We start from the raw sequence: 21,223 nt of genomic DNA, 5'->3' as shown, positions 1-21,223 counted from the left end.
CTTTTTTGTCACCCCTGTTTCAATCTACTGTGAAAATATTAAAACCACAATGATTTTTCAGCATTTTTCTGCATTATTTGACTATTATTTAATCTGAGATCAAGCCCCTTATAAAAACGAAACGCTTCGCGCTTATTGCGTTTGAAATAATCCAAAAGAAAATTAAATTAAAATAAAACGACTCCGGAGCTGCAGAGTGAGAATATAAAACAATACAATAATGCAGCTATTTTATTATTATTATTATTAGATGCCCCATAACCGAACTTTTGACCGCGTCATTTAATCTTTAAGATGCTCGAATTCCCCCCGAAGATTAAATTCGATCACATTAACTTAATTCCTTCCAATAGATTAGTAACGTAGTGGCATTTTTGAAAGATCGTCGCTTTTTAATTGAAAAATGTTCCTCGCTTTCTTACACGTTATATAAATTCAATCATTATTTTAAAATGTATGTTAATGTATCAAATATTATTTTATTTATGATAATTTAAAAATTAGTATCTTATTTTATTTGTAACCGACTGTAATAATAATTATAAATGCTTAGCTAATGATTATATTTTTAATTTGAATTTAATATAAAAACAAACCCTGAAAATGTAAATACTACTTCATTAAAAATACTGATTAACAAATTAGAATACTAAACATAATTATTGACCTAATAAATACAAGCAATATAAAAACTAAGCTCAGGATTTTATTTTTAATATTAAAAAAAAAATACTGAAGCCAACTAGCTACCGAAATATTTGCAGCATTCATTGAATAATATAAACTCATATTCTGTGGCATTTTATTAAGAAAGCATTTTTTTTTAAATAGTAGCAGTTACAGGTTCATTGTAAGATTTAATTACTACTATTTAAGAATTACATGTAGTGGTTTCATAATTGCCTACTACAATAATATATATGGACATGGAATTGGTTCCTATAATTTCTTATGTGTTTTTAAAGTATGGAAATTATTATGATATAATATGCCATTTAGTGATAATGCACAAAATATTTATTGTGTATTATTTACCGATTTGACATTGTTAAGCTTAATTATATTGCTAGGTAAACCTTAAAATATTAAAAAAAACGCCATTGCTTCATATATAATTTGAATCAAAGTATTTTAATATTTTTACTTAATAAGCTAGACTATCTTTCTACGGAAAATTATTCAGCAACTAATAAAATCTAATGTAAGCTTACATTTTAATATGGAACATATAGCTTTTTAATATATAATATTTTGTATCAGCTATTAAAAATATGTTTTATATGTATGCACTATATAAAAATGCAATCTAACATATAACTAAGAAAAATAGGTTATTAACTATTTGCAATAAAAATTATAATATTTCACTTCTTATAAAAATATTTATATAAATATTTAAAACTGTCTCTTTATCTAAACGAAATGTTATTTCTAAAAATATTTTGAATAAACAGCGTAACATATTTTCCCAATTTCTCTATGATACAAAGATAAGCTACGATTCGATTTTAATGTGTAAATTTTTTTATAATAAATTTCATCATATTTTTTAATGTTTTAAAGCACGTCAACATCAAAGCAACAAGCTCCTCAATGCAGACAACTTGAAAAGATGGCTAAAAATGACTATGTCCTTCGAACTGGTCTAGTTATCAATCAATATATATATAATATAGTGTAAAACATAAAATTTTTGGACGCAAATGGGTGACGCCAAAAATTAATGTTTATTTATAGATTAATTTAACTGTAAAAATCAGTTTTAATGTTAAAAAATAATAATGTTGTAAATAAAATCGGCGTTTTACAAAGTGATTTATTTCTTTTAAAAATTCAATTTAATTTTAGATTATATCCAGATAAAAATCTATACGCAATAAAAAAAAAATTAGCTCCGAAATATTTGCTTTCGATGTACGCGAAGTTCATCCGAACTTTCGGGTGAACTCAAATTAAGGAATTACGCCAAGCATCAACCGAGAAAGCAACCGCTTCCCTCTTCGCGTCAACTTGGTCTAGTTACGACGTCCGAAATCCCGATATTGGGAAACGATTGGATTCTACATACATACGTATGTAAGATTACAATAACATCACGTAGTTATTATCTAGTTTAATTATGAAAGCTAACATTGAACTAATTGTCATTGAACTTTTAAATAGCATGGCAAATTCTGCTTTTAAAACGCTTATATTTCAAACATAGCAATACAGCTTCAAAGGCTTTGTGTATTTTTATTTTCTCATTAGCATTTTTAGGTTAATATTCGATAAGACGTTATAATGTTCTAGCAAATATAGGAATTTATTTAATTCTATCCAATATCTGAGATTTATGATCAAAACCGAAAAATATTTCGGAGAAAAAAATGTTGCAAAGCTATTTATTTTTCTTGCTAGGTCCTTTAAGTAGTGTTACATAAACAAAGTAACGCATGCTACAGGTAATCTACTGATCGCTATTCTAAAGCCTAACTTGGTAATTGATATTTGAGAACTTAGACGAACGATGATTTATGTTTTTTTAATAAAATATTCTAAATCAATAAATTATATCATTAAAAAAATACAGTTGAAATCAAATTGTTATATGAAGATGACTACGCACAGTGTTACCAATGCAGATGGTTGCCAAAATGTTGGATTTATTCCGGATTTTATTTTGTCTAAGCGCAGTATTTTGTTTTATGTAGGTTTGAAATCTGTCCCTATCTACCATTAGATAAATACAGATCACATATCCTCATATATTTGCGCTATAAATTAAAGCACGGTGTTATATTTAAATAAAAAGTTTGGCAAAACAGTTTTGAGAATATTTTTTAGAAATTAAATAAATAGTTTTAACCCTATGGCTACCAAACAACGATATATTGTTGTTCTTGATAACATAAAATAAATGCTATCGACGATCATGTAAATGAATGTGTGTTAATAGGTTATAACATTTTTGTGTAGCAATATCCGATGAATATGTGACTATTGAAAAAACTTTGTAGTAGCAAAAGGTTTAGTTGGATACAAAATTTCTCGCTGTACAAATAAAAAATCATCTATTGATTACCAAAAATCATAAAATATCAGCTCTTGAGATTTTTTTTTTCTCTGCGCAGCTAAAACTTAAAAATAATATATGTAAAAGAAATTAAAGATTACTTCAAAATTTAATTTAAAAGCCTAAAAGAATTACCTCCAATTTTTTTTGTATTATTACAAACATTTAATTTAAATATTATGTTGACCTATATGACTGCATAAAAAAATCAATTGCAATAAATCCTCTCTTTATCTTTATCGATATATCTCTATCTTAATTCAATGTCCCCACAAGCGCATTGTCAAATATAATTTGCCCTGAAAATAATGTTTCATTTAAGTCCAAGACGAATATCGAGCTTTAAAAACCAGCGAAAATGAGAGAGAGAGAGAGAGATGAAAAAAGTATGAAATCTCGGGTAAGCACCTTAGCGCCCGCAAAATGGAAATCCGCGGCCATAAATAATAAGTGGGTGAAACTCGCGCGAAAGTGAATGAAAATCTCGAAGGCAAAGGCGAAGAGGGCGTAATCGCAAATCTCCCACCGACAATTTATTTTCATTAGCGATCATCCCCAGTTAATTTTATTCGCGTCTTTTCCCCGGGAATTTTTCATCTTTGACGACCCCCTTTTCCGAATGAAAAGTATGGTCGAGTCCGTCCCTTTTCTGTCGGCGCTTTTAAACGTGAGCCCTTCTCTTTCGGTTATCCGTTTTCCACGTTGAGTTAACTCTGGCGCCGGCCCTTAAAGTGGCGTCGAAGTTATCACCATTTGCGCCGCTTAAGCAGATGAGAAAATCTCTTTTGGGGTGGATTGGAATTCTGGCGATTAAGTCGGTCAATGGTAAATTAGAAAGCTCGTCGTTTTTTTTATAAATGAAATATAATTTCCATATATAAAAAAAAATGTGAAAGGTAAATTGTATACATATAATATAAATTATATATATAAATAATTATAATAATATAAGATTTTTTTATATATATAATTATATATATAAAAAAAATATATAATAAGAAATATAAGTACCAACAAAATGCTAAAGGGAAAATCGATTATGTATACTAAATTTAAATTTAGAAAACCCCTAAAAAATTATAAAAATATATCTGCTGATGATTTACACATCCACACACCCTCAATCATTTTTGGGACAAATTATTTAAAATATATTGCATTTAAAACTTTTAATAATTTACAAAAATCAACTAGAAATATTTGCAAAGAAATTAAAAATATATTTCTTTAATGAATTCATGCAATTTTAATCCGTGAACTCAAGCATGAGTCCCACGTAATGCGTTTTCTTTTATTAAAAAAAAAAAGGATACCATTATGTTTACCTCTACATGATAATTAGAGATAATGAGCTAATATACTATTTCTACATAATATTAAATCTTTTTTTTTTTTGTAAAATAAGTCGTTGCCTTTTTGATGCACATGATTTTTTTTATGCAATGTATGAACCATAATTATTTGTTTTATTGAAAAAATAATATTATACGTTACACTTCTTTGACATAAATGAATTTCAGGATCAAAGCTGTTTAGCTAGGTAAACATAAAATCAATCCAATCAAAAGAAATCGAAGCATCCGCGGTTGATAATATATAAATTAACAAAATTTTTCAACTTCAAATTCTGTATATTATTGCAAAATTTAAAAGTAAAAACGTAATGCTATATGTAGACAAATTAGATAACACAGTAATGAAAGAACTTCCAAGAAATAACATCCATTAACTTACGAATATTTTTACCGGGTGTTTGTTATTCTAATATTTTTTCACCATTTGGAAAACCGCAATGATTTATAGATTAAGAAACAAGGGGAAAAGCTACAACTCGGATAAATTATTGCCGTCATTAAATAAAATATTAAAAAAAATATTATTGCGCTTAAAAGAATCTCTGAGGAATGAAATCATGAACAAATAAATATGCTTATTTAATTCCTAATATTTGGTGTAAATTGAAAATGGTTGCAATGGTTACAAACCAGTGTCTTATAATTTAATAATATGAATGGTTAAATGTTTCTATAATTTTTTGTGCACGCGATTTATAAAAAACATCCATTTATAATATTATATAATTTGCACTTACCAAATTTTACGGCGTCCATTTTCTGCGTACACTTTTCACGAACACACTTATTTTCATAATTGCACTATACACTTATTTATATTTTTTTTTATTATTTACACTATTACACTACACTATATCCTTATTTATATTTATTTTTATTATTTATGAAGAGGAATTTCAGAATTTCTGCACATGTATGCTGTATATTCCATGTGCAGAACAAACACGACACTTTCCTCTCACATATTTCTCTACACTTTTTATTTTTCTTGGCTAATTATTTTTCAGTTTATCCGAAAGCCTTACTGGTGGATCAATAGCTTGGACACGGCAAGACATGTTAGAAACCGGTGAATTGTCTTTAAAATCGATAGATTCCACTGAATTATGCATCCATCCTTTAGCCTTAATCAAAATAAAATCTTAACGTTTAATTTTGCTGTCAGGAATCAGATTTTGATAAGCACGGAACGAATTAAACAACGCGCATTGAAAAAAACAAATAAACTATTTTTTTTATTCATTTCTTTGTTTTTTCGAAATATTGAATAACATAAGGTATCGATCGGCGTAATCCACACCTTACATATATTTATTACAGTCCATTATACATTGAGGCTTATATATTGTAATGCTTGCACTCTCTGGAAGTTGACTTCCGAGTAGCGGCCACACTGCCAAAAACTTCATATGCCGTCCGGACGGCGGGCGTGAATGAAGTACGCACGGCGGCTGTTGTCACGTACAGCTGGCATATTTGCGCGCGATCGAAAAATGTGCCAAATAATCGCAATTGTCAAATTGTCATATTAATAAAATTACGCTACTGATAATTATAAAAGTTTGTGTGAAACTCACCAATACAATATCAGTGAAAGCTTTTCGGTCGTAAATATTCAATTTACGCAAAATCTTTGTAGGCTTTTGCAAAATGCCATAAGGCATAAAAATTATACTTTAAAATACGAACACCACATCTGTGACTATCCTAAAATTTGTCGCCACCGATTCTAAATAAGAATTCGTTATGGTGTGGCATTCATTTTAACCTTTCTAGGAAAATACATAAGGATATTCGAAACGATTTTTTTAACAAAATCAAGTACTGCTTTTTATTTTTTAAATATTTAATTTCATATGAAAAAAATTATAATAACAATATTTGTTAGAATGATATACCATCAGAAATATAATTAATCTCTTTTGGTGCCCTAAAATATTTAAAGATGTCAGTAAGAGTCTGTTGAAATCTCCGATACGCATGTGGTAATATAACTTGACCACGTGACAACGATGCAGCGCTCGACGTGCGTGTTAACCATAGGACGCCTACGCGCATACTGAAATTGAACCGAGCTACTCGTTCTATCTCAGTTTGCGAAAAACCATATCGTTATCTCTCTCACTCTCGTCACTTAACACGCGAGAAAAGTATCTCACCGCTTGAGCTCAAAAGAGCAGCTCCAACTTTGGTTTTTTTACTTCGGTCCGTTTGCCGACAATGTTCGGAAGCGCTCAAAGCTGGCCAAGTCGACTGAATTACCCCCATTTTACCTCCCGTTCTCGGTAACCTCGGACAACTTCCGAGAGATTTTAGACCGAAATCGACTGAAGTAACCCATTATATTTTCTGTCCTTGGCCAACCTTGGCCAACTTCCAGAAAGTGTAGTGCAGGCATAATGTCGGTCATTCTGTTTTTTTCCGTTGTTTATCATCTGGCTGTAATGAAAAGTAGATATAATTTTGAAATCTCTTTTATTATTTGCTTTCAAAATTTAGAGAAACGTTTTACCTTTTCTGTCATAATTTATTTGTAGGTGACATAATTTATATTTTTGCGATTCTGGCCTAAAAAAGCGGAATCTTATTTAGTCAGTAATTTAAGATTTTTTAATGAAATACATTTATTTATTGTAAGACAATAAATTGTTTGTAAGTGTACCGTTTGAAGGCATCATGTGGGCCCGTTACCTAGGCGCGCAACTATTAAGGGCGGCTTTAGCGCCCCTAAATAACTTACCGCCCTATCCGCCAAATGTGGAAAATTATTACGTCTACAAAAGATCGTTACGGCGTATTAAGTTGGCCGAATAAATCTTGACTCTCATAAGCCAGCGGTCTTAGAAGTTTTATTTGAAGATATAGTGGCGGAGAGAGACCGGAGCCTTCCAAACTACCGCTTCCTTCCTTGAGACATCAGCCGAGGAGAATTTCAACAAAAAAATGTATGTATATTGTGCACAGTTTCCTGTTACAACTTTAAATGCTATAGATAAGATGCTTTGGTATATATTAATGTGAAAAGTATGAAATAAGAAAGTAGTTCTGAGGCAAGCTTATCGAATTTAATAAACTAAGTCAGATTAATTTATTATTTAGAAAATCAGACAGATTTAATTTTTATTATATATTGTAAATTAAAAAAATAAAATCATATAACTAAACACCAATCATTTTTTATATATAATATATTAAAAAAAACCTTTAGTTTTTTGTTGAGAAATGTTTTTGTCAAACAACCATGATTTATATATTTTTTTGTAAGAGAACAACTTATATTTTTAAAAACATATATATATATAATAAGATTACCGACAACAAATTTTCTTCGCAGATGACTATATATTATTTTGCACGATTTTTTTCGATGACTTTTATGTTATATTTGTTAATAATTTACCAAAAATATTTTTTGTTGATTTATAAAACATTTAATAATAATTGTTAGAGACAAGTTTATTAATTGTAAAATGTATAAAAATAGTACATAGTATACGTATATAATATTTCTCGGCCATCCTATGAACTAAATCCCCCTATTCGAGGAGCGTAATAAGTAACCGGGAATTAATTGACTAAATCAAAAAATAGTGACCATTTAGGCATTAAGAGACATTTGCTAAAGTATGAGGGATTATAGCGCTAAACTTTCTGTAGCAAATCTAACGGAATAACATGTTTATATACTCAACATATAATACATATGAACAAATATATTTATTATTATTTTTTAGGGTCAATTACAATCTGACAAAAGATTTGAGCGAACTTGTGTTTGCGTATTTATTTTAATTCCTTGCTAAGTCCTTTTCTCTGTTTTCAAATGCAAACAGTAAACCAAAACGGCGTTTTATTATTTTTTCAGGCAAAAAAATACACAATGGCTAATTCTCAACCGGTGGTGTTATTTTACTTTTTTAAGTACTACACAAGTAGGATAAGACCTTCTCGAGAATCCAAGTGAAAATGATTTTACTTTTTTTTACACCACAACGCGACGTTAACACTTAACAAAATTATATTTAATATACATATATTTATAGGTATTTAAATTTATATATAATACAGGTAATTTAATAAAAACATAATTAATAATAAGCATTGAAAAACATTCAGGGAATATATGCAGAAATAAAGTCATATAAAATATACCCTTACATATCAACTATTTAATTATAAAAAAAAAATAGTATTCATAAGTAATTATTTTTTATTTTATATTACTTATTGTAGTATATATAATTAAGCAAAAAATATAATTTATAAACTTAAACTTTTGACTGATTCTCACTATTTAGTAGTTGTTGATTGTGTATACCCTGTTTTCCTAACGCCTATTACGTTGCAACGAAAGATTCACAATAAATAAATAAATACGTTTGATTCTTACAATATTATGAAAAAATTAAGAGTTAATTTAACATATTTAAATACAGGCATCTATTAATTAAAATTATAATTTAAATAAAAACATATGTCTTAAATTTCTATAAATTAGTTATTTGCTCTTGTATTGTTACGCATACGCTGCTTACGCATTGGATTGTAGCACATTTATTGTTATTTACAAGTATATTTTTTTTATTAAAAAAATATATTTTAAAGCAAATTTTGATAATATAGCTTATTTTTTTATGTTATACTATTTTTGCTACGTTCATATATTTTTTAGATAATTTTTGCTACTATATTTGTTAGTACGTTACGTACCTATATACGTTCGGGGGCCCGGTCAATATACCGTAAGACTCGTTTTTTATAAAAAAATAATTAAAAATTGTTCTTAAATGCAAATTAAGCTTCTAAACACTTTTTGCTGCTGACATTTTTCAGTAGAATTTCATTTTGCAAAATTATGACACTTTTAATTTTTACATTGGCCGCCATTTTGTAAAAAAAAATTATATATTTTTTTCATACAAAACGTATAGTGGGTGCACAATAGTTCTATAAGATACTAAAAATTTAGATTTTAATCTTTAAAACCAAGCAGTTAAGAGCGTTAACTCTTCTGAAAGTCTCAAAATGGCTCGTATGGGGGTCCGATCGAACTTATACATCGCTTGTTTTGAAGCAAAAAACTATTTTTTGAATATTTTATTTGGATGAAGTTTAGGCTTTTAAACGTTTCGTCTATACCAATCTTTTCGTTAAAATTTAAACCTACTGAGTTACGAATGTTTTAATTTTTATACTTGTCGCCATTTTTTAAAAAAATTGACACATTGGATTTTGCTAGCAAACATACACAGGGTGTTTAAGAATGCTATACTGTCACAAATATTAAGCTTTAAATATGTATAAATAAGCTCACACTGACCTTAACTATATTGCAAGTCTTATGAGCGTATGTATGGTGGATCGATCGACTCATAACACTAAACGTGTTTTGGAAAAAAAAAACTTTTTTTTTTAATTTTTAATTTTTTTAAACGGTATCGTAAGTATATTCGAAAGCTCTATTTCGTATCAAAAATTCAAGTCTATTTCTTTAAAAGGAACCAAATACGAACGTTAACTAAATGTCAAGTCGCATAAAAGCTCGTTCGGGGGCCCGGTCAATATACTGTAAGACTCGTTTTTTATTAAAAAAAAAAAAATTAAAAATTGTTTTTAAATGCAAATTAAGCTTCTAAGCACTTTTTGCATACGACATTTTTCAGTAGAATTTTATTTTGCATAGTTATGATACTTTTAATTTTTACATTGGCCGCCATCTTGTAAAAAAAAATTATATATTTTTTTCATACAAAACGTATAGAGGGTGCGGGGTAGTTCTATACGATACTAAAAATTAAATTTTTAATCTTTAAAACCAAGCAGTTAAGAGCGTTAACTCTTCTGAAAGTCTCAAAATGGCTCGTATGGGGGTCCGATCGAACTTATACATCGCTTGTTTTGAAGCAAAAAACTATTTTTTGAATATTTTATTTAGATGTAGTTTAGGCTTTTAAACGTTTCGTCTATAGCAATCTTTTCGTTAAAATTTAAACCCACTGAGTTACGAGTGTTTAAATTTTTATACTTGTCGCCATTTTGAAAAAAATTGACACATTGGATTTTGCTAACAAACATACACAGGGTGCTTAAGAATTCTATACTGTTACAAAAATTCAACTTTACGGTAGATTGATAGCCTGTACGTAGAGCTCTGTACGATCACACAGGCCCAAGGTTGCAAATGGGAGAAAATTCTTAGAAGTCACCTATCGTGATAGCTTCGGAAAAATATTACCGCTCTAAAATAAGGACAGTTTAAACTAAAGAGATAATAATGAGATAAGTCTTATTAACTTAGTAACTCCGATATCAATATTATAAATATTTTTTATCAGAAATTTAAATATATACTATATCTTTGGATTGAAGAATGTTTAGTAAATATTCATGTCACAAAATTTAGTTAAATATATATTACTTTATTAATAATACATCCTGTATATTACACTGGTATTTCCTTTATGCTAACCTTTTATGTGTATCTAAATTAAACCTTACGCAGAGAAACAAGGATTTTGCTTTAAAGATGATGGAATTATTTCTAGGCGCACGTATCCCGCTTTATAAAAACAGATTTAATCCACGTAATGAAGTAAATCCGATTTGGCCAATTAAAAATATCACCGTATTAGACACAATGGGAAGATTTGCGTCTAAGGAAAGATAACAAGATGCTGGAAAGAGGAAACAGAAGCTTCAGCTTCCTTCCGGCCTAAATGGTCCCACTCCACCTGAGAATTAATAAGATATGCGTATATAATATACATACACACGTTACAGGGGGAAATCTCCGAGTTATAAGCTGAATTATATGACGAGGAGAAAATATGGCCTTTGCATAAATAATGTTATTATGATATATTGTATGAGCGCGAGTGAGACGTTTTTCTTTGAGCTTATCTTTTGTATGACGCTATGCTAATTATTTTATAAATTATGTGATATATCTAAAAGTTGTATGATAATTAATATTATAATATATGTTTATGTATTGGATTCGTTAATTATATTAAGACAATAATATTTTTTTATACATGAGATAATGCGAAAGTAAAGATACATAGCACGATTGCACCTTTAAATTAATGTATTAGGCATAATATCATATTTTTTACTTGTACGCATTAAATCAGTTCTCTGTGGTCAGTAATTTATTTAAGAATTATTTATTATGCTATTTTTGTTGTTAGTGATTCAGTGATTACAAACTAATGTTCTAAATTTTTCATTGTGCTAGATCTCTCATATAACGCCTGCAATTGAAAACTTACAAACCATTCAAACTCTTTCTTTTCAACATGGTGTTTTTAATAATATTTTCTAATATTATTAATAATCTAATATTTTCATTAACACAAAAATTGATTGAAAATTCTTTGTTGGTAATTTAAAAAAATATTGACAATCCTGCAAAATATATAATTTACATGGATTTAAAATAGAAACTTTGTTTCTAATATGGCTGACTAATAAAAAATATGTCACTTATGTATATCTCAGTAGTAAAAATTAGTAGATGGACAAGCAAGCATGATCAGAAAAAACGAGCTATAAAAAAATATAGTGCTTTTCAATTTTAATTATTAAATTAACATTACAAAAAACATAAGTATGTTCCTAGTATATTATGTTATACGTATGATCATCTCCGGTTCTCTTTATTCGTAATAAGCAATAAACACACACAAATAAGATAATGAATTTATGAGCACATTAAAACATCGAAAGTGGTTGGAATCATATATTACTGCGAAAGCTTTTATTCAACAGCAATTTATTAAACAATTAAAATCGTTTAATAATCACACACAAGTGCACATACTTGTGCAGATTTATTATGTGCTTTCAAACCAATTATTTCTAAACGAGCGTGAACACAAAAATTCAACACGTGTTTTAATAGAAGTGGAAATTACCAAGGAAAATTAGCATCTCGGCTTTGTATCCTAGCAGTGTTTTCAATTGGCTTTTATTTGTTTATGAACATTACTACAATTGGCTGAATGAGGGAAAAGTTTATATGTATAGGTATATATGGAATGATTTTCATGTGGGACTAAACAATAGTGAATAAACTATTCCGAATTGTGCTTGATTATCTCCGGAAGCCGGAAGTCTCGGAAGGCAGCATCACGTGGGCGCCGACAGGTGAACTGGCAGTCACAGGAGATAAACACGGATGTCCTTCCGGTGTTCTTATCTCTCAGCGTCGCTCGTTTACGGGTACGTAAATATAATGACACTATTATCGAATATTTTTGCAGTTGAATACAACTTTTTTAGTACATTTTTCTTTAATTTAAAAAAATAAAATAATTTTATAACTAGTGAGCTTTTAAATAATAGAGATTTTAACTAACATTTAAGCAGCAGTTATCTGTAATTTATATATTTTTTGCATATTTTGTAATTTTGTAAATTTGCGAAAAACCGTATTAGATTTTGATTCATATGTATATATTTATTATCTTACTCACCTCAACTTAACATTAAATCTAAATTAAATCATCTTAAATAATGGTCAAAAAGACTAATATAACTGTAGTATTTCTGTGACTATGTCATTCAATAGCAATTTGAACTGTCAATATGCTATGTTATTAATAAACATATAAATTTATCATAAAATTGCACATCTCTATGGATATTAAAAATATATTCCATGATTCGATACAGATTTTTTTAGAAATTTTCAGATTTATTTATTTATTTATTTATTAAAATTATAACCATCGTGACCTGGCAGGCAAACCTAATGCGTCACGATAGTCAAAAGTACTAATACATCATAATACATACAAATATAAACAAGACAAAACAACAGACACAAATCACCTCAATAGGTGTGCATTGTCCCATACGAACTGAACCAAAACTCCATAAGTGCAAGAGAAAATGTCAATATTACTATGGACAGAATTGAGCAGATAAATAGCCTTGGCCAGAGAAGAGTTGGCAAGTGCTCCAGTTCTACACTTAACAGGCAAGAATAGTGGACGCGACCGATAACTATATCCACCTTCAGGAGCCCACATTTGAAGCTGCTCGAGCACTGAAGGATTGTCTACGATGCCCTTGAGCAATTTCCAGAAGTGTTTAATTACATAAACACTTCTGCGAGTCGACAAAGAAACGTATCCAAGGGCTTCCAAAATAAAAGCACTGGGAAACAAGAACGGATAATACCCGTATTCCTTCAAGTATAAATATCGAAGAAATTTACGTTGTACTTTTTCCAGCTTCAATTCATTACATTGATTCATTACGCCTGGGATCCAAATGATGGAGCTAGTTTCTAGTATGCTGCGGACTAGAGTATCATAAAGAATGCGCAATACTAAAGTATTCCTGAAGTAACGCGCATTTCTCAAGATAAAACCGAGCATTTTTAAGGATTTGCTATGAGTCTCTGCAATGTGCTGGCTTAATTTCCAACGTTCTTCGAAAGTCACTCCTAAATCCTTAGTTGAAGAAAACCTTTCCAGAAAATATCCTCCTAGATGGTATAAATATTTTGCCGGCGTTAATGACCTTGAAAATGAAATTGTGTGACATTTCTTTACACTGAAAGGCAATTGGTTATAGCAAGCCCATTTCCATATAGAGTTGAGATCCTCCTGTAGGTCGAGGGAATCAGAAATCGAATGCATTTTCTTGTAAATTTTCAAGTCATCTGCATATAATAAAAAATCTGAATGCTCTATTGCTGTTTCTATGTCATTAATGAACAATAAAAACAACAATGGACCCAAATTGGATCCTTGAGGTACTCCAGTAGGGGTCTTATATCGTTCTGAAAAAGAGTTTTTATACTTGACGAATTGATATCTATTGGTCAAGTAATTTGAGAATAGATTTATGAGATCTTCAGAAAACCCGAAATTAGATAACTTTTTTACAAGTAAAGCATGGTTAACTTTATAAAATGCTTTTTCAAAATTTGTGTATACGACGTCCACTTGTACACCAGAGTCCAATGATTTTAAAACATAGTTAGACAAAACCATTAGATTAGTGACAGTAAGATAGATAGAATTTCTACTAGGAAGATATAAACATTGCTATTTTTATTTAGTGCCATATGATTAAAAACTATTGATTAAACATTCGTACTTTTATTTAACATATGTTGTGAATTGGATACTGATTAAGAACCTTTATTTAACAGTATTGTTATTTGTATGGTGAGGTTAGTATTATTCGTACTTATTCGTAAAATTATTGTTGAAAACTCTTGTGGGTTGAGAGTTTAAGTACATAATAAATCGTCGGAAACATTTCCAAGCCATCATCGTCTGGTAAACTGGTTACGGGAAAACTGTGCACCAGACAGACATTAGTTTTGAGAGCTTAGCTGCAATCTTGTAACTATGAAAAATATTTCATTATTTATCAAAGTATTATTGCATATCACAATGGCACAAAATACACCCTGCGGTGGTAAAGGAAGTCAACCAATCGCTTTCTCATTTAAATTGTTCTAAGCCATACCGCTTAACTCGATCCAATACCATTTGAACCGGTCGGACTTTGGGGGATTCGAAAAGAAAGCATTTGGGCAGAATTAAGTAGCGAAGAAACAATGGGTTCGGGATTAAACTTTTTAGATTCTTGAACCCTTTCGTTACGATTCGGCGGTACTGCTTCACGGCCATAAAACTCAATTTCAATTATCTAACAGATGAGTGATCTGAATATTGTGTATATTATTTATAAATATTATATATTAAAAACATTATATAACTGTTTAATAAAAAAAAATTCATTAAGGTAAGATAAATCGATTTATAGTGTGTAGTGTATAGCACTATTTTTTTATTAAAACGGTAAACTTCAATACTTTTTTTTTCTACTGCTGTAATTTTAATTTTTCTAGAATATGTATTCTTTTTTAATTTTTTTAATCATAGACGTGGAATTGTGACTTATATCTAACTGCTGAAATTAAACTTAATTTAATATTTTTTGTAGAGCCCCGCTTCAAAGTAAAAATAAAATAAAAACAGAAATTAATATTATTTTTATCACAAAATGTTAAATATAACGATATTTCATTTTTCTAAAAAACACGATGAAATCAAAATATGCGAATTCTGGGGTCGGTTTTGCAGTCTCAGACTTTGCGTATCTTTGTAAAACTAGCGCTCCACCAAAATTCCATCGTCAATTCTGCGGGGTCCTTGGAACCCTTTGTATAAAAGAAACAAGGGCCAGAACAACTTGAATGTGTCGTTTTTATAAGTCATTATTTAACGTAATTTAATTTTTTTTTATATACTATTAAAAAAAATATTAAAGCAAAAATAATAAATAACGGTCGCATTGGCCAAACTGAGAAATAAGTCACACCTAACATTGTAACCATAAAAATTATAATAATAGAAAAAATAAAGTTTAATTTTGCAAACTGTCATCTAAACTTAACGAGGAATAAAATGTCCATCGCTTTTTTGATATTTGACCGACAGAGTCGTCTTATTAAGGATTACGTTTTGCGGGGCAAGTCGCCGTGCAATTTCACGTGGTGGTTGGTTGGCTGGTTGATTGGTATGTTTTCCTCTTTTTTGCTTCTCGTGTCTCTAGATGAGTCCCTGACAGGGATTAGTTTTATATTTGTTCCGCCAGAGAGAGTTCAATTTCTCATAATAGCCCCGGCGCCCAAGGAGTGCCTTTGCCCTCTTTTATTATATGGACTACCCCGGCTAAAACCGCCCCCATTACTTATTATTATCTTAATTCCCCGCGTGCCCGGGGAAATTAAAATCATCCCCGTCGCGGTACACATTAATTTCATTTTGCGTTTCGCCGATAGAGCGGCCCGCGACTGATCGCTAATTCCTAATTTACATTCTGACATCACAGTTCATATTTCATTAGAAATCAGATGTAAATTAGATATTTTATTATTAAACTATATTTTAAATCCAAACCAATTAAATAGATTTTTATTTAATAATTGAAATAATTTATTTAAATTAAATTAAGTCCATCGTGACATAAAATATTATTTTCATTCGGCACGATAGGCAAAATATTAAAAATACACACAAAAAATAATTCACAGTAAGAAAAAAACAAATGAAACGAACCGGACCAGCTCCTCGTAGCAGACATTAAATAGATCAATAATTAAGATGGATTATTTAGTTATTCAGGGATTCCGATTCAAAAATGCTGCAAAGTGAAAAGAGTTCCTCACAACCAACCAAGCATCTTGGGAGATTTATTGCAGAAGTGTTGAGAAAACCTTCATTTGCTCTCAAAAGCGATTCTGAGATCCTTAGTGGAAGTTTTTCTAGCTTAAATATCCCCATCTAATGGCGAACTGGATCGAGAAAATGACAAAATATGGCAATATCCGACACTAAAAGGCATACAATTGACACAATCCGCTCTTACCGAGCGTTCCCACTACACCGGCGCCGACACGATTTTATTGCTTTTGACGTGAATTTTTGACTTCTGAGAAGAGATATTTTTTGCCCTCTCCTATTGGTCAAAATTCGGTTTAGATGTGCTTTATTAAGAAAATTTATTTTTATAGACATTTTAAAACAGATTATAATTTCACTAGCGTCTATCAGTTAAATTATATTTTTGCTAGTAGAAATATATACTGGTGAAAAATGTTTATATTCAGTCAAACTTATATTTATATCCAGTATTTATATGTATGCCCCTCTCCGTGGTAGATTTCATCGTTCGCCTTTGTTTAGTGAAACGACCAATTACAAAAGGGTAGAATCGAATTACAGTTGGCCGCTAAGGTAGGTCAGAAACAGTCTCTTTAAGGATAAACTTGAATGCATGGGCGTATGTATGTTTTCTGATTTATATATTGTATATTTTAACGAAGCAATCCCATAATTCCTAAATGGTTTTAGCGCTGTATCATAAATTGAACTGCCCTTTTTATAAATAATATTATAAGTTAATCCATCTAATCGTGGAAAGAAAAGTGTTTTAATTGCTAATCATGACATTCCTAATTTCATGGATGAATATCGTGATTAATTATTGAATAAATAAATTTAGTTGTAATAATAGTTAAAACATTGTGGCGACAGGTAACAATAAATTATTAATATTCCCGTTCGGTATATAAATAGACGGACAGAAGCTCCACAGAGCAGAGTCGCCCAATTACATTACGAGACTCGACTACTGGCTCCGCTCACGCCCTCGCCGCTTCCGCCGACTACTTGCCGCAGCCCCGACTACGTGCCGCCATCGTCAGCCACCGTCGCCGCTGACAGTCGCCGCCGCCGACCACGCGGCCCAGGAAGCACCCGGCGCCGTCACGCACCCGTAGGGCGACTACTGGTGACAACCCGACGTGAGCACGAGCTCCAGCACCAGACGACACGACCCCCACACTGGTGACAACCCGATGTGAGCACGAGCTCCAGCACCAGACGACTCAACCCCCACACTGGTAACCTGCGACGTGATATGAACACGCAACCTTCTGATCATGACCAGCTCCGTCAACAACAACATCGACCCGCAAACTGTTGAACTACCGACGTGAATTTGGATAACAATTTTGCGTTCTGATGTCTCAGACGGAAGACTAACGCAGAAATTCTGGATGGGGCCGGTACGAGCACGGACACCGACCACGCTATCCTCCTGCCGCAGCCATGACCATCGCCTTCTTCGCCGACCACGCTGCATCGCAACTCAGCTGCGCAGAGCTTCCTGTAGACGTGGCCCTGGAATTAGAAATCAGTTCCTCGGCCGACCGGACATCCGGGTGCTACACAGCTCCGCAGTCACATGGAGACTCTTCTCCATCGCCACAACAACACATCTTCGCCAACCACGCTGCATCGCAACTCAGCTGCGCAGAGCTTCCTGTAGACGCGGCCCTGGAATAAGAAATCAGTTCCTCGGCCGACCGGACATCCGGGTGCTACACAGCTCCGCAGTCACATGGAGACTCTTCTTCATCGCCACAACAACACATCTTCGCCGACCACGCTATCCACCTACTGCAGCCACGACCATCGCCTTCTTCGCCGATCACGCTATCCTCCTGCCGCTGCCACGACCATCGCCTTCTTCGCCACAACAACACATACGAAAACATATCGTAATTTTATCCAAATTACTCCAGGGGGAGTACTGTGGCGACAGGTAACAATAAATTATTAATATTCCCGTTCGGTATATAAATAGACGGGACAGAAGCTCCACAGAGCAGAGTCGCCCGATTACATAGCTATAATTGTATTAGGTTAGATTAGGTTTTTCTAGATTTTACAAATCTTGCAGATAAATATTGCAATTTATAATTAAAAATAATTATTTAGCTGAGTCGCACATAGTGACAATAATTGATTTTTATTTGTATTAATAATTTATAATTAATAAAATATAAGTCACTGATTTAATAACAGTTTTAATAAAAAATATACTATAGTGGATTAATATTTTTCATCCAAAGCTTGTGACATATTTGTGGGAGGTCTATCAAGCCATTTGACAATTTAGAACACTTGAAAAGGAAATAGTAACGCGTTTCGACAAAAGGTCTAATATTAATAAGAGCATACAATTGCCTAACTTAACATTGAAACAAGCACTATTGTACAGATACTATAACTATCCGCTCGCAATGACTTATAAAAACTATTCCTTTGTTCGTAAACATGCAATAGACAAAAGGTAAAAACCGTTATAGTAACTAATAAATTTAATAATGCATTTACCTTGCAATTTTAATTATTCAAGGCGTGAACATATTTCGTTCGAATATATGCAAGCAATGCAATTGGCTAACCAATTTCTGCATCTCTGATTCGCCAGAAACGACTCGAATCAAAAGTATAAAAGAGCAACTGACGTTTATTTTGCCTGTAAAGTCAAAAAATCTTGAGGAGTAATTAAAACGACATATTAAATCACATATCAGATCTTTTTATTTTACAAATATTATGTTTTTAGCATATTTGATAAAAGTTCATTAGCGACCAATGAAGAACTTATTAATTAACACAATAAAAACACAACAAAAAAACAATATGGCATCCTTTAAATATACATAATTTTGTTTATAATTACCATATATATATATATAATAATATAATACAAATACACTTAGGAATGGTTCGAGTTTCGATTACATACCGATTGTGTATAGTACATTTAAGCAACCAACGTATTAATAAATTGCTAACCGTTCGATAAATATTACAATTAAAATTATTATTAAATATATATTTACATCAATAGATATTTTACAAAAAAAATATACAATAGAAACGAACAACAACAAAAAAAAAACATTTTTACAAATTATGGAATTGAACTAAGGTAAAATGAATAAATGCTTGAAAAAATATAAATATTTTTGATAATAATAAACGGTGGGGTATTTTTATTTAATGATTAAAACATATTAAACAATTCATTCTATTTTTAAGTAATAGATTTTATATTTATATATATATACATATATATTTTTCAGTTATGTTTTGGGCTGTATTGCGCGATTTTATATAATATATAATTTTTATATTTCGCATACATTTTAATTATTGTATTATACAATATATTAAATACACAAATGAGCAGTCTCCTTTTTAAGGATGCTTTTTTTTTAAATATTCATTAACTAACGCTTTAACAGTTAATTATAACTAGAAACATATATTAATAATATCATAGCGTTGGATTTAAATATTTAACAACAAGCGACAAGATCTTTGGTTTAACACATTTTGCACATTTTTATAATATATTTGTAATAACATAGGTATTATTAAGTACCATATCTAGAAAAAATTACAACGCCAAATTTGGCTTTAACAATAATGCGATTAAAATTAATAATAACTCTAAGGATATATCATATAACGTCAAATACACATAATAATATACAAATTTTACATTTTGCGTAATCACATACTGTAAATTGAGCTTCAAAAACTTATACGCAATTGAGTTTATAATTAAATAATTAATCGCGATCGTTGACGTGATATTGTGGCATGGAACTAGGAGGTCCTGGTTCATATAAAGACATCTTTAAACGCTTGCATTTAGCCCTTCTGTTCTTGAACCAAAACTGCACATTCTTTGATTCTAGCCTAGGAAACTTTTGCCTGTATGGCATTCGATTAAGTTCTTCGGTGTACTTCATTATCAGATTGTGCGAAGGGTGAGTGTTGAGCGAAAACCACTGCTCCAATCTCGGAACTTCTGTTACAGGATCAATGAAAGTTCTATTTCTCTTGCGACGCTCATCTGCTGCACTAGCAGCTAAAGCTGAAAGATTCAATCCGCTAGAACCAGGAGGAGAACTTGGAATGTTATGCCCACCGTGAGATAAACCAGGAATGTAATGACTCATATACATAATGCTATGACTAAACATTGAATTTGGAACTAATGGAAACCCCGCCGCTGTCAATTTATCTAGATTTGTACCTGGAGGATACCTAGGTACCAAAGCTCCGCTGTTGATCATTTCTGTAGGACTAGGACTACGAAAAGATCTCATCCTCTGCCTATTCATATCAGCGACTCTACTAGGATGCATAGTTTGCAGAGATTCTTCGCTCAATCGCCTCCCAGATTTGCCTTCATCATCCAAATGTTCATGATCCGGATCTTCCTCTTCTTCATCTTCAGATATATTATTCTCTTGAGCATTCTTACCGTTGTTATTATCTACGTGATTATTATTATTATTAATCGGAAAATGTGTCGGTGATAAATCTTGTGGTTTCGATGCTTCGTCGCTCATTGGCTCTTGCTTTATGTCGTCTATCTGAAAGAAAAATATTTCAATAAATACCACATAGAT

The 21,223-nt window shown here is 31.1% G+C and overlaps 1 protein-coding gene across 2 annotated transcripts in view; it reads right to left on the bottom strand.

The window, feature by feature from the left end:
- Positions 1 to 19,322: 19,322 nt before the first annotated feature.
- The window catches only part of dve (SATB1_N and homeodomain domain-containing protein dve), a 153,889-nt gene continuing 151,988 nt past the window's right edge, over positions 19,323 to 21,223 (bottom strand). For both annotated transcript variants that reach the window (XM_088185454.1, XM_088185462.1), the window contains exon 6: positions 19,323 to 21,187. In XM_088185454.1, coding sequence (XP_088041580.1) covers positions 20,375 to 21,187 — 813 coding nt within the window. In that variant the 3' untranslated portion in view covers positions 19,323 to 20,374. The remainder of the gene's footprint in view (positions 21,188 to 21,223) is intronic.

Source organism: Plectrocnemia conspersa, unplaced genomic scaffold (genome assembly GCF_051122295.1).
Source record: "Plectrocnemia conspersa isolate PC_06_02 unplaced genomic scaffold, ASM5112229v1 ptg000001l, whole genome shotgun sequence".
Taxonomy (NCBI): domain Eukaryota; kingdom Metazoa; phylum Arthropoda; class Insecta; order Trichoptera; family Polycentropodidae; genus Plectrocnemia; species Plectrocnemia conspersa.
Note: the sequence above shows the minus strand (reverse complement) of the source record. Positions and strands in the feature narration are given on the sequence as shown.